The sequence below is a fragment of the Lichenostomus cassidix genome, chromosome 7 (assembly GCF_008360975.1).
Source record: "Lichenostomus cassidix isolate B80296 chromosome 7, HeHo_3.0, whole genome shotgun sequence".
NCBI lineage: Eukaryota > Metazoa > Chordata > Aves > Passeriformes > Meliphagidae > Lichenostomus > Lichenostomus cassidix.
In genome coordinates, this window is record NC_139488.1 from 13,574,420 (window position 1) to 13,588,734 (window position 14,315).

General features: G+C 43.0%; 1 protein-coding gene and 1 long non-coding RNA gene across 7 annotated transcripts in view; one reads left to right on the forward strand and one right to left on the reverse strand.

The window, feature by feature from the left end:
* The window catches only part of NBEAL1 (neurobeachin like 1), a 79,561-nt gene extending 75,394 nt beyond the window's left edge, over positions 1–4,167 (reverse strand). For 4 of the 6 annotated variants that reach the window (XM_085066263.1, XM_085066262.1, XM_085066261.1 and 1 more), the window contains exons 1-2: positions 3,778–3,879; positions 3,048–3,339 (exon numbers count right to left, since the gene is read on the reverse strand). In XM_085066263.1, coding sequence (XP_084922389.1) covers positions 3,048–3,098 — 51 coding nt within the window. In that variant the 5' untranslated portion in view covers positions 3,099–3,339; positions 3,778–3,879. Of the gene's footprint in view, positions 1–3,047; positions 3,340–3,777; positions 3,948–4,049 lie in introns of those variants that run through there. The other 2 variants (XM_085066260.1, XM_085066259.1) reach the window with 2 other exon arrangements.
* Positions 4,168–7,920: 3,753 nt separating this feature from the next.
* On the forward strand, positions 7,921–9,306 carry LOC146434583 (uncharacterized). Its single transcript, XR_014853449.1, has 3 exons — positions 7,921–8,052; positions 8,173–8,270; positions 9,123–9,306. It is a non-coding gene; the product is annotated as an uncharacterized LOC146434583 (long non-coding RNA).
* The last annotated feature ends 5,009 nt before the right edge of the window (positions 9,307–14,315 follow it).

Here is a 14,315-nt window from a genome sequence, read left to right on the forward strand (position 1 = left end):
TTTATCAACATTTTGGATAAAAGAAAAAAGCCAAAATCAACAAAAGATTCAAGACAACAACAGACTCAGACTGTGAACAACGCAGCATGGTGATAACCCCCAGTGACTCAAATCTAAATTTAAGTAAATTTAATGAAGTTTTAAACTGCTTCAATGCAAGGCCAGAAGCATTATAAATTAAGTGTGGCTACTACTTCCATCTTTAATAGTAGACTGTAACCTGTAGCTTTTTGGGAAACAGAAGGAGAAAAGAATCCAAAACCAAATCTCAGCCTCAGATTAGAAACTGACAGACGGAAAACAATTGAATAACAACTAAAACCAAACCCCTGCAGACACTCAAACATTATCTCAAAAAAACCCAAAATAAAAACAAACAAAAAAGAAACCAGAGAAATTAAATCACCTCATACATGAGGTCTTCCAAAGACTGCTCATACGGAGACCCTGGTTAATGTTACTGTCTGCCCAAATCTCCAATTCCTCAGCTGTCCAAGAGGCAATGAAAATGGAGAAATGCCTTCCTAATGTTACTTTACACAAAACTAAGTGTTGCAACTGACACCTGATGTTGCCAGAGAGATCAAGTGATCACAAAGAACAAGAGTCATGACCCAGGATAAATGGCAAGATGGGTAACAAAGCATTATGCAGCACTTGAAAGCTGTGAAAAGCCTTGCTGCTTTAGCACAGGGTGCTGTATTTAACGGACTATCACGAAGGACCCGATTATCAAAAGACAAGACTATTAGCAACAATCGGAAACATCACAAAAGAGTGGCTTAGATTTCACTGTTTCTTTAGCTAACAAGGCTGAAAAAACTAAAGCCACATATCGGGATTTGTGGCACCATGAATTCCTACTTCACTCAGTCGTAACTCTCCAGCATTTTTTCTAGTTTGAAGAAATCACCTAGCTTTTTTCCCAGGATGTCATCCTGGGACACAGTCATGACAGTGCAACATACTAACTACACTTCACCGGGCAGACCGAGGTTCACAGAGACTTTTCCCTAAACCACTATATCCTGTCGCTAGTAATTATTGCTACACCTTCCCGTTGTGCTAGATGCTCTGAGAAGAACAAAGCACAATATACAGATGATTCCAAATGGACTGAACAAACTAATTTGCATTAAAGCTTCACACATTTTACCTCCCAAGACATAGCTTCTTCATCTGCTCTTAAGTTCACCAAGCTTAATCAAAGACTCTAATGCTGGATGCCTGCCTCAAGCAGAATAAGATATAATTTTAACCCGACCCAGTTGAGAGAGAAGGAAAAAGCCATTTTTGTGCCTAACACTTTTTGTAAAAGTGTTTGGAAAAGTCTCTTTTTCTGAATCACTCCAGTTGCCTTCATATTTCGATGACAAGCTATTTTATTTTTAAAGATATGTTTTGCTATTTAGGTGTGAGGCCTTATAAACACACAAATTCATTTAATTATGCCTTTAATATATGGGGCTGAAAGAAAAAAAGTCCAAAAAATTCTCTGATAGCTAATGAGGAGACTGAATATATGAAGAGATTTTTTTTTTTTTAATAGTCCATCCTCTACCACCTGAGATCCCAGTAGACTGTGGTGGACACATCATTCCCATGAAGAAACTGAACATCCCCTAAGTGATCTCAATTACACATTTTAACCAGCACTCCTTCATGCAAACTTCCTTCTAGCTAGTGAACAACATGGAGATGGATAGCATACAATCTGAATGAAAGGTTCCAGAAAAGGGGGAGAAGGTCAAGACAGACAAAAGAATATTTTAAAGAACAAGGCAGAAAAGAGCCAAAGAACAGCCAAGCAAAGAAATTCAGAATTTGGCTAATCTCTGCGGCCCTAGTCTCCCAAAGCTGAGTAAAGTCTGGATTCTTGGAATCTGTTCCAAGTGTCTTTGTTCCTCTCACATCGATGAACTCACTGGCAAAATATCCATCTCCTCCAGTGCTACTCCACTTCCTACTACCATTATCATTACTACACTGGTTTAAAAGGCAAAGGTTCAGCCCAGCATTGATCACCCACAAGGGGAACAGTAGCACTGACACCGTGCTGTTATGCTTACACTAGTTTTATTTTTAACTACATATAGAGGGTTATGGATGCACAAAAATTAGGAAAAGCTACAATTAAGACAAGTGCTTTGTGCACTTGTGTTAACGTAGTCTGTACATCTCGCACTCTATGCTCTTGAGACGGGCATTCTCTAGAAATGAGGTGGGATGAACAAGGGAAGGATTGTTCTACCCTTAATGTAGTACTGATTGGAGACTTAAAGAAAGTGAAATGCAAACGAAGCATGAGACTGCAAAAAGCAAAACAAAACCAGAGAACAAGGCCATCAAAAACCACCCTTGCCACTGAGCTCCTGTATGACAGTAGACCAGTCCTGTCCTCCACTTTTACAGCTATTTTTTGTATGCTCCTTATTTTACAGCTATTTAGATAATCTGCAGTCCAATTTGTGTACATACTCAGCACATCCTGCAGCAATTAGAACATGTGTTTTAAATACATAAATTGCTTTACACTCTAAAATGCAAAGTATATTCTTTCTACCAGGTGAAGGAAAATCATTACTAATGGAGTATGTAGGTGTTGTGGCAATAGCCAGCAAAGGCACACTCTGGAGTAACTTAATAAATCTGCTCTTGGAGACAGCTTTTCCTAATGAAGTGTAAAAAAAACTGAAGCTGCTCAGAAATCAGTAATTACAAAGCTAAATACTAGACAGCATTGAATTAAATCAATACAGTACACCTTAATGTGCTACAAAACCAAGAATTATGTAAACGTAAGCATTCACAGAGTTTATATAGCTACAATAACTGTTCAAACAGAGCCACGAACACTGTGCAATTCTCATCTCAAACAGAAAAAAGACCAACCTCAACAGCAAACCATGAGATGAGGCTGTAGTCTAAGTGCAATTACGTCCTTACAGAAGCTAACCATGTCCATGCAATTTCTAAGAAAAACGATGTTACAGATACATTTTAAATACCTACCAAACAAAAGAGGATAAAACCAAACAAATATTTACCTTGTTGCAATAAAGCATCCAAAGCTCATACAGCCTCTCTCGGGATGCCATTCCTCCCCTTCCTCTTCCCGTCGATCCCAGCTACTTTTCTGTTCAAGATCCTACCATACTCAGTTCCCAGGTGCTCTTTCCACACTTTTGCTTTATTGCAGTTATATCATCACCCGAGAAGAAGTCAAGTAACAGGGTGTCAGTCTCTCCTTTTCGAGCAAACAGCCAAGTGCCACACAAGCAATTGCAGACAAGTGTCAAGCATGTCCGCTCTTCGCCAGCGCCGCTTCGGTTTTAATCTCTGAAAGTGAAAACATACCCTTCAGGCCTTTGGTGGAGGGAGAAAAAAACAAATCCGCACTTAAAGCGCACAGACAGCCTGGGGATTCGGGCGGCGGCAGGTCGCACCGCTTCGCTCTCTGACACTATTCCCCCGTGACGGAGAGCTCTGGCGTTTAATGTTCGCGGCGCTTTCTCGCTGCTGCAGGGGAAGCCCAGGGCTGCCGAGCGGCGCTGCCGGAGCCCCGGGGGGCGGTGAGTACCGCCGCTCCCGCTCCCGGCCCGACAGTGACAGCCGCTGCCACCGCCCTTCTGCCACCGCCCTCGGCCGCCCCGGACCCCGGCGGGCCCCGCAGGCCAGCGCTGCCGGGCACAGCCGCGGTTTGCGGGAGTAGCCCCGCTCTGCGCTGCGCTGCCGCCCGCTCCTGGCCGGGACCGGCCGCCCCGCGCCGCTACCTACCGCGCCCCGGCCTCCCCCCGGCTCCCGCCGCACTAGCGCGGCCTCTCCCGCAGCCTACCCGGGCCGCGGCGAGTGACGGCCGGGCAGGAGGGGCCGAGCCTCGCCACATCGCCCGCCCCGCCCGCGCTCCCGCACACGCCCCGGGCCGCCGAGGGGCGGGGAGGCCGCGGGCGCCATCTTGGCTGCCGTGACGGGCAGTGCCCGCCCGGGGCGGCCGGGGCTGGGGCAGGGAGGCCTGGGGCAGAGCCGAGCGGCAGCCCGCCGCGCCTCACCGTAAAGCGGGCGGGCCCTGCCAGGCGGGGCGCCCCTCGGCCGCACCGGGAGCGTGCCCGGAAAGAGTTAACATTCCCGGTCCCCCAGGGACAGGAGCACCGCAGGAAACCTCCGCACTCTTTTGCTTCACAGGTGTTAAAGGTTACCAGGCACAGACGAGTGTCTTACGTATGCTTCAGAGGCCTGCCAGCGTAGCCTGTGGACCGTGGATGTATCCACACATAACCTGCCACCCCTGTAAAGCAGTTCCCTACCTTGTATGCAGAGCTTGTATCGGAGGAAGGAAACACTCCTCCAAAAAAAAAGTTAGATTTCCAAAGGAGAAATGCAAACAGACATCCCTCAGCTTGCCGGTGTGGCCCTGCCCAAGCACACCTCCTGCACTGCTGCGGCCGAGGCGCCACACTCTAGCGAGGGACTTTCTTCCTGCTCCTCCAATACCAGGATCTTCTTAGCGTGACTCGCAGAACGTTCCCCAGGGAATCCCTCTGTGTCCGCCTGCTCCCTTGGAAAGCGAGGCTGGAAGTTACTGTTGTGTCAGACTCCAAGGCAGGGCTGAAGATGTTTAAGAAGACATGGCACCTCCCTGGTTAGCTGGGAGAATCACAGCCCTGCAACTTCTGGCCACAGCCCTGGTGCTTCTGCCGCCGGGTTGTCCCCTCACTTGGGTTCGTACAGCTTCATGCAATGAAGCGTTGCCATTCAGTACACAGTTGATTACTTTGCAGGGGATTTTCACACCTTTGCAATTATTTAATACAAGGTTTGGAAATCCTTTGCAAAGGAAGTGACTGTGCAATATCATTGTAGTGTCTGCTACAATAATTTTTTCTAGGGATGGATAAATATCAGCAAGAGCCCAAAGACAGACTGAGATATGTTCCTGCAACAGGCCTTTGCATAATTGTCTTGTTTTTAGAAGATCACTGAAGTTTCCCTGGATAATTTAAGAGCTAAGCTGTGCTCAATGTTGTTTCATGTGGATCACCACTGTGGGAGTGGTAGAAGTATCTTCTACTGCAATATCTAAACATAGTTCCTAGCCCGGATGGAGGGACACTGATAAAAATGAGACTGTAAAATTATTTTTAGTTATGTGATACATGTGTGCTGGTACTTGCTGCTAGCCACAATATTCTGCCGCCTTGAGGATGTAACATAATTTTTTCCATCAAGAAAAAAATAAGAGCTTAGAGTCTAGCTCTGTCCCCAGGGCAGGATCTGCTGTGCTTAAACCACCCTGGATCTCCCTAGGTGAAGTGTGTCCAGAAAAAAAAGAGAGCCTGCCTCCTCTCTGAGAGATTTACCTTAGGGCTTGAGTTACTGCTAGGAGCTCCTCCCTAATAGCCAACCTGCACCACAGTTCTAGCAAATGCAAACCACTATTATTTGGCCCTTCCACAGTAATGTGGTAAAAAGAAGCTCTTTGTAGCAGTTCTTTCGAGTTACAAACTCCTATCACATTTTTGCAGCCTTTTCTAGACTAAACAACAGCCTATCTCAAACTTCTCTTACAGCTTGCTCCCTTTGAAGAAGTCGGCCCAAGCAAAGCCACATAAGAATCCCCATCCTCCCTTCAGATATTGCTTTGCTTTTTTGCATTACTGACTCTTGTAAGAGTCAGCAGCTGCTCCTACACACACCAGTCCTGCAACAGGCTTCAATGAAGCAATAAAAAACCATGCTCTGACAGAAATGGGAGACTCCTCCCTTGCTAAGTACTACCGCCTCCGTAATTAGGATGCTCCAAGACTGTAAAGCAGCCATTTTCCACTCTGTTGGAGTTGTAGCAGTGTAGTTATTTTAGTGGGCCTAGGCAATCAGTGCTGCTTGTGTAGGCAGTTCTTGCCTTATATAGGTGCTCTAGATGGAAAGTAAAGCATTTGTGATTTGCAACAGAACAGTCTGTTCCCGTGTCATTCAGGGTGACTGGTCTCCTGGTCTGACCTTCTAGAAGTTTTCCTAAGCCAGGTAGCTCCTTGTAAGGCTGTTGAGGTGGTTTTTGGGTGTATGTCAAGTTTTGTCTTTTGCTGTACAGACAGATATTTAGTATTTGCTGTGAGTTTTTTCTTGCATGGATGTATGAGCAATAATGAGAGAGGTCTGTGGGAAAAGGTGGGTTACAGCTTTGTCTCTGCAGGTGTCCTATTATTCTAGGTGAATTTATATTTCAGTGTACTTAGCTACATGAAGACTCAGCAAAGGACATGGAAATCAAAGAATGGAGGAAGGTGTAAAGAGAAGCCTTGCCAGCTATGTGTCGGTACTTTAAAATATGAGTGTTTAGGGAGTGGTTCAGTTGTGAAAGCTAATTGTTAGACTTTTCGTTGCCTTCTCTTCCATAATTATATATCAATTATTTCATGGCCCTTAAACAGTCAGGTAGGCAGCATTCATTAGTATTTCATTGTCCCTTAGCTGCTGTCTTGTGGTAACTGTTTACAACAGTGGTTATTTCTCATACTTTGTTTATTATTTGTGGGTTTTAATGTGTCTCATCAGTAGCTGTGTATTAGTAACTCAGTCATTTTACTACAGAGAATACTTGTCTGTCAGCAAGTCCAGGTAACAGAACGGGTAGAGAGGAGGGTGTGGATAAGGAGAAAGCATTAATTTTAGGTTAAGGAAAGATTTAACAGAGAAATGGACTAGATTGGATTGCAACTTTGAGTCCAGGAACCTCTGAAGTGGCAGGAAAAGCCACACACCTTATAGTACTGCTTTTGCTAAATGCTTCTTTTCTGTGAAAGCAAATGAAACAGGCAAAAATCTGTATTTGACTTTTAGATATTCTCAAGCCTGTCATTTGGCCCTAAGGCTTCTACTGAGACCAAACCCCAGACCAACAGATATCATGCTGAGATGAGTCTATGGCAAAGCTTTTAGCTGAGCTTTTTCTTGTCTTAAAGCTAATGCTTTGTTTAGCCTTGTGCAAATGCAAGGAGTAATCTTTACAGTGTAAGTAAGCAAATGGCTTGTGGCTGCATGCAAAACATCCACTGTCAAAACACCTTTTGCTGGATGTAAAGAAATAAGATTTGCTGGATGCTAGTTTCTAGATATTCAAGCCAAATTAACTTGAGATTGGGTTTGGTGCCGCTATTGGAAAGTGGTAAGCTGGTCCTTGTAAGATGCCGAGGCCTCTGGGATGGTGTTTTGAGGGTGGCTTGAGTTTCTCGGGCTATGATTGCCAGGTGACCGTGCAATTATTCTGTTAGGTAAATCAGCAAGCTTAGTGTTTAATTTTCCTTCTGTTACTATATTCACTTTGTATCCCAGGTAGTTAGTAGAAGTTGAAAATGGGAAGGGCTTCCTTTGCCCCTTGACATATAAGCTGCTATGGAGGGATTTCAGTTACTTTGTTTCAAAGTGTTGGAGACTGGCCACAGCTAAAGCTGGGAGGTGATGGTCTGGCTAATAGCATTAAGTCCCCCTGCCTGCCCTGCTTTCAGATATGCAGGGTTAAGCCATTCACCAGAATTAAATTCAGAAAGGAATTTACCCCAGGGTAGCCTGGGACCCTGGTGAGTGTTTTTGTCCTTGCCTGTCCTTTTGGCTTGTTTCCACAGGGGGCCTTCACTATAATGACTCTCCGTTGTGAAAGGCCTAGGCAGTGACTTGATCTCTTCTGCCCCCTTTTTTGTAGCAGGGCTCCCTTATCACAAGCCTTAGGTCTGCAGCTGTGTTAGGAATGTTCTTGTGTAGGGTACCTCTTAAAGACCTTTTCAGACTAAATAGATAGTATGCGTTTATATGCTTTGATCTGCCTAAGTTCTTAAACAGACAGCAAAAATTCATGGATGGAGGTTGAACCTTAGAACTGTCCCTCTCCTCTGCTGTCATTTAAATTAGCTATGGAAGGGCTAATGTAGATTTGTGCTCTGGCTGTCTTTCTTTTGCAGATGCTTGAAGGTACCAGTTGTTACTGCACTGATTAAGATTAATTAAGATTGCATCATAAAAGTGTTCTCCTTCCTTCACCAAACTGATTTCTCACTCAAAGTAAGCCATCCTTTGCTGTTCAGTCTTACTGCCAGTGATCATGAAGTTACCATACTTGCACTTCAAATCATTCTGGTTTAGTTTAGTGGGTATTTAATGAATTATTTCATTATGTTGCAGTGCTCAGCAGTATGGATCTGCAGCATGATTCCTGAAAGCAATCAGTGTGTTAGGAAAAAAGCAACATAGAAGCAACCATGATTGAAGGATTTGTAGGGGTTAGTAGTCTCTGTTGACCTGTCTGAACTTAATTCCTTCTCCACTGAATAGGGTAAGGTTGTCTCAAGAATGCCTGCTATAGCAATTTGGAGCCTAACTTCTCTCGGTTTGGGGAAGAAGGCAAATGAAGGAAAGTAATTGAGGGAAAATAGGCTTAGGAAAGCTCTAACTGCTGCTAGAGGTGGGATTATTGCAAAATATTAGTACCACAGCCACCCAAGAGTTTGACGTTGGCTGCAACACACTGCCTGCTTCTGAGTGGCATAGGAAACCAAAGGTGTGCTCTTGTGAATATCCCAGGGACTTGGCTAGCCTAACTCCTGAGCACAGAAAGGGTATAGAGACTTGAATGATGGCTACTGTTGTGAAACTTGAAGCAGAGTTTTAAAGATTCTGCAAAGTAGTGTAAACAGTGTGTTGTTAGAGTATGTGAGAGATTTGTGGGGGCCCACTTGCACACTGAACTAGTTGTACAACCCTCAATATAATAGGTCTCTCTTTTGGTTCCCAACACCAGGCACTAGGGAAGGCTGCTACTTCTGTGCTGTGGAGGGTCAACACAAGTTCATGCCTCCAAATGGTGTGAGGTCCTGGCTAAACAAAAGAGCATAGTGTAGGCCTTGAGCTGGAAGTAGCAGCGATTCAATCCTGTGCAGAAATCCGGACTTAATGCTAAATGGAAGCACGAATATTGGGCACTGGGACTGTTTGTTGGGTGTCTTTTAATAATGAAGAGAATAAGCAACTGAAAGATTTATTTTGGTATCTGTAGCATTACAAATAGTCATTGTTAGAAATAATTTTTATTAATAAACTTACTAAATAATGTAAATGCTTTGCTCTGTCTTTAGTCATCTAGTGTCACAGCTGGAGGCTTGGTATGCAGTATTCCCATGATGATAATGTTTGCTGTCAACTTGCCAGTGCACTAACAGGAGAAATACTTCTGTAAAGGCCATTGCTTTTATGGGGCAATTCAAGACAAAAGGTACATCCTGTAATCAATTAAAGCATGGAGTTAGTCTATGGACTCAATTATAGGTTGGAGTTTGGGATTTTCATTATCTCTAAGATCTGAAAGAAATTTTTGCTTTTTTTTACAAAGATGCTATTTTCAAACATAGAAGTTAGGAAAGTGCTGGTTAGAAAATATCCCCTATTGATTGCAAGGATCCAACTTTGGCACTCGTGGCATCCCATTTGGTGAATCACCTGTACTTGCCAGGCCTCAGGAGGTACTTGGAAGTGGGGCTGTTCATATAAAACACATCTTCCTTCAAGTATGTTACTTCCTACAAGTATGTTACTGGATGTCCCTGGAGTGAAAGCCCTCTTGAAGAGATGGGCAGTTATCCATGAATTTCAATATCCTGCCTCTGAAGTCCTTCCTCAGACTGCTGTAGCTGCAGAGCTTCTGGGAGTGCAAAGGCAAGTCCAAACATGGCAGTTCTAGGTGACTACAGCTTGCCATATGCAATACTGATGTTAGCAAGAGGAGAGTGAATAGCCACTAGTATGGGCAGAAAGGTGAGTTTAGCAGAACTATATTCAGCTGGGTCTTACTTTATAGCAGTGGCGCTGTGAGTCCTTTCTGCTCTGGAGATAGCAGAACTGAACGTGCTAGGGCAACTAGCAAATCTGCATGCAGGTAAAAAATAAACTCAGTTATATACCTGGATTGCCACAGCAGTCATGTGTCCTCAGTCTTCTAAGATGTTGATGTCATAACCAGATTTTTCTTGCACAGCCTTTAGTGGGCAGGTTGGGTTTTTTGCTTTTCATTTACTAAGATGATAAACTATTTCAATACTCTTGTATCTAGCACAGCAAAGATTTGCTATAGAAAAATACATGCTGGTTTGCATCAATGTGCGATACAGTTTTTGCACGTGCTCAAGTGCAGTTGTATAGACACAAAGTATTGTTGCTATTGTGCAATGTCCAACATGTTAGTTAAAAAAAAATAACCCACCACAAACCATAACCAAACCAAAGAACACTTTAGTATCCTTCCTAATTTTAGGGGTTTTTTCCCTACCCCCATACTAATTCTCAGTTTCTTTGCACCTTCTTAATACTTCTCATTGGTCTCCCAAGTCAACTTCCTTTCAGTCCATCTTGTTCCCAGCTTCCTTACCTGTGACTTCATTCCCCCTTCTGCTTTTAAGGGACACAAGAATACAGTAGCTTTTAGCACTTGGACCCAGAACCTGTCTTAGCTAAGTGAAGCCCAGAATTGCATATCAGTGAAAAAAATAGCTGCATTATCCTATGCAGATGGAATGTATCTGGAAACTTGCTGCAGTGGTCTATTTAGCTTCTACTGAAAAGGGAAACTATGAATTGTGCATAAAGCTTACAACATGCATGATCTTATTTTCTTATGAATATTGGAGGGACATGTTCCAGCATTGAGGCTATTCCTGGGCCAAATTTAAACTCCTTAGTTTTTTTGTGTGAATATTGAGCTATTTCACATATTGGCAACCTCTCCCCTCTGAGTAAAACTCTTCCAGAGAATGAGTCTAGAAAGAAAAAACACAGATCTATTCCAGGGTGAAGTACTCAGAAAAAATCTTTCATGAGGCAAATACGCCTTGATGTTTGGCTCCAACACATAGTGGTGTCTCTACAATAGGATGTGTCTGGTTGCCTCTGCAGTAGTGTGGTCATCAACTTTATGCCTTTCATGACATAAGAGCATTGACTGGGGCATGGGAGATGTGGTTTGGTTTTCAGCTCTGTACTAAACAACCTTATGAAGTTTAGTACAGCATGTTTAGCCAGAGTGGTTTTAGAAGACTGGTGAAATGCTTTTATATATATAAAATAATAGACATATTAATAAAATAAAAGTTAATACCATTAACTTCCCTCCCACACTTGAGTACTAATCAACCATTTATTTGGGCGCGAATCCAAATTTACTTACCTGCCTCTTAGAGAGACTAAACCTCATTATGTGAACTTGGTGAGTAGTAAAACTACTCCTCCCCTATGCAGAGGCCTCTGGAGAAGTTGTTTCTTAGGCCAGAGCTGGATGTGGTGCTCTGATTTTAATGTAGGCAGTAACATACTTGGAGACAATAGTGAAAACTTACTTCTGTGATGATACAAGGCTTAATGCTGTCATTGAAACCCACTTAGTGCTGACAGTCAGCAGAAATTCCCCCTTCAGAAAGTACTGATGGCCTGTGTAGTTGGGATGTTCAAAAGTCATCCAGCACCAGGTTTCCACCTTGTCAGTGGTTGAGGTGGGCATGCAGGTCTGATGGGTCTGTGGTGGCATCACAGGAGCAGCTCTCAAACAAAGACATCTGCAATAAAACAAAAGTAGTCCCAATCACACTGGAAAGTATTTGAAAGCTGACTTGTTTTTGCCTGGGTTGTACAAAGCAACCCAAAGACTGCAAGGGTCCATAGGGACACTTCTACTGGGCCCTAAGACAAGCAAAGCCCTTATATCTATTTTCTATAGGATGTGCAGTTACTGCTGTTTTCTTTTCTCTAGTACTAGAGAATGGTGGATATCCCTTTGGAAATCTGAAAGTAGGGGGCAACTTTTATCATTATTTTATGCTGAAAGTATCCTGTCAGCAGCTTTTTGACAAGCTTTTGGGACTGTTTGGAGAAAGTGAAACCCAAATTGCTCTTTGATAGCTCTGTGGATGACTTCTGTTTATCACACATTCATTCAACTTTGTGCCCATCTCCTGCACCCAGTCCTTGGTTCCTAGAAGTCTTCTGTATTGTAGAACAGAGACAAAGGAAGGAATAATTCCCCTACATCTGAATTGTGCTGAAACTTTCACATCTCTTAATGATACTGGAGAAAAACAAGACTGTTTTGTCTAACCCAAGTTAGCTCATTGAGCACTTGAGGTCTGCTGGGATGCTATATCTTAGCAGCAGTAACATCAAGTTAGAAATACCTCGATTCAGCAGTATTGTTTAGTGAGATTTCTTACATTCATTAGAAATAGGTTATTTCAACCTTATTTTCCTGACATTTTAAAAGTGTAAGATGATATAAACATTAGATCTCTTTCAGCAGTTGAAAAACTAAAAGAGAAATCAGCCAGCCAGAAAACACAACCCAAATATTTTTATGTGTACTTGGAAGCTTTCAGATACTAAAACAGTTACACTATAGGCTTCCTTTAGTAAGTTTATCAGAGAGATAGATAATGAAACAACCACTTGAGGTTTCCCCTCTGTTAATTTGTTGGTAGACCAACTAAAGATGTTTGCAAATGTACTTGCCTCTGAGAAGATATACCCATGTTAGGTTGTTTGCTCCATTCACTTAACTGTTCTTATCTTTGCTATTTTTGTTAGGGCGTAGCTGCGACACCTTTTCTCTCCTGCTTGCCCTTCCTTTTCTCTCCTTCCACACCCACCTTTGAACTAACCTTCACAAAATTCATTCATGTGCAGTGCATTTTCATGTTTCTTGCTCAGACTCATGAAACAATTTTGGGTCTTTTTGTCTCACTGGCTTCTTGTTCAACCAAAGTGCTACTTGTTTTGGGCTTTCTTGCACATCTTTCGCTATGAGTCTTGTATGGTGATGTCATTAAGCTGCAAAACTTCAGGGACAAATTTTTAGCTATCTTGTTTTTACACAGCTCTAGTTGTACTTCTAATGGATGTTGTAAATGGTATCACTATTGTCAGCCTCTCTCTTGGAGGTGCTTCCTCAGCCAGGAAATTGTACTCTTTAACACTGGAAAACTGAGGGAAGAGTGTGATTTGAGTCTATCTGTATGCTTTCTTTGTATCAAAAATAACTTCTTCCTGATGGTTCATGCTAAGCAAACTGAATGCACTACAGGAACAACTTCTATGTGCAGGCCTGTGCTTGCATTTCTGAAAGATCTTTGTCAGGCTCAGAAGTGTTACACTTCTTTTTGCTCTGTCTGTGATCATGCTTGCTTTGTGGAGCAGGTTTGTCTTTTGGATTCCACATCGTCCTTCACAGATTAATACAGAGGGCACTGGACTTGGTAATGACATTTGGAACTTCAGAGACCTTGACCTTGAGTAGAGCAGGTATATGTGAATTCTTTAGTGTAACAAATGTAGAGCAACCATCACAGGTAAGATGGGCCATCCAGCCAGACAAGTAACTTCCATGAGTAGCCACCAAGGGAAGGGTAGACATGAAGCTAATATGTATGATATTTCATTCAAACTTCAGGACCTCAAGCTTTTTTAGCTCAAGAGGTTTTCTGAGCAGGAAGTTTCTTTTCTCTGTATAAAAACTCTCAATGGATTTGTCTTCCAAGTGATCATCCAGCTTCTCCTTGAATCCTGTAGAGTTCTACCTCCCAGGACCCTATGCCACAGATGAACTGAGCACTGCAGGAAGGGCTATGGGCTAATCTTAAACTCTGGAACCAGGATATCTTGTTAGACAAATGGTATCCATGGTCCGAGGACTGTGGTTATTTCCACCTGTTGCACCTGCCCTCAGCCAATAGGCTGTTATGACAGCTGCTTTTACATGGAGATTGATCACTTTTGCACCTCAGAAAAACTCGAGCACAGGAGTAAGCTGAAAATAGCAGTGTTTTTGTAGAGAAGCATAGCCTGCATAGCAACTGTGGTGCCTGCTACCAACCATAAAGCAAGCTGCAGGAACCCAGAAGACTTGTTGGTGAAGACTTGGATATTCTCTGAGTTCCCATTATTCCTCTCCTTTAGCACCATTGTTCTTAATGTCTGCTTGAGATTCTCTGAACATTTGCAAACAAAAGCAAATGCAGCCTCTAAGTGGTCCTTAAAAGCTAGGAATTGCCACCATCCCTATCTCAGGTGGAAAAATTTGGAGCCACCCCTAAGCTCTAGGATGCAGCTGAATCTAGAATCCAGACACCCTACCTATCACCCTGATCTCAGAATAATTATTTCTGTTCATTCTTGCCTTTTACCAGAGGAATGCCAACATGTAGTCTACATATCACTACATAGCCAAGATTCTCAATTGCTCTAATTGAACCAGGTACTTTGTTGCAGTAAGTAGGCATATGTTAATTGCTGTC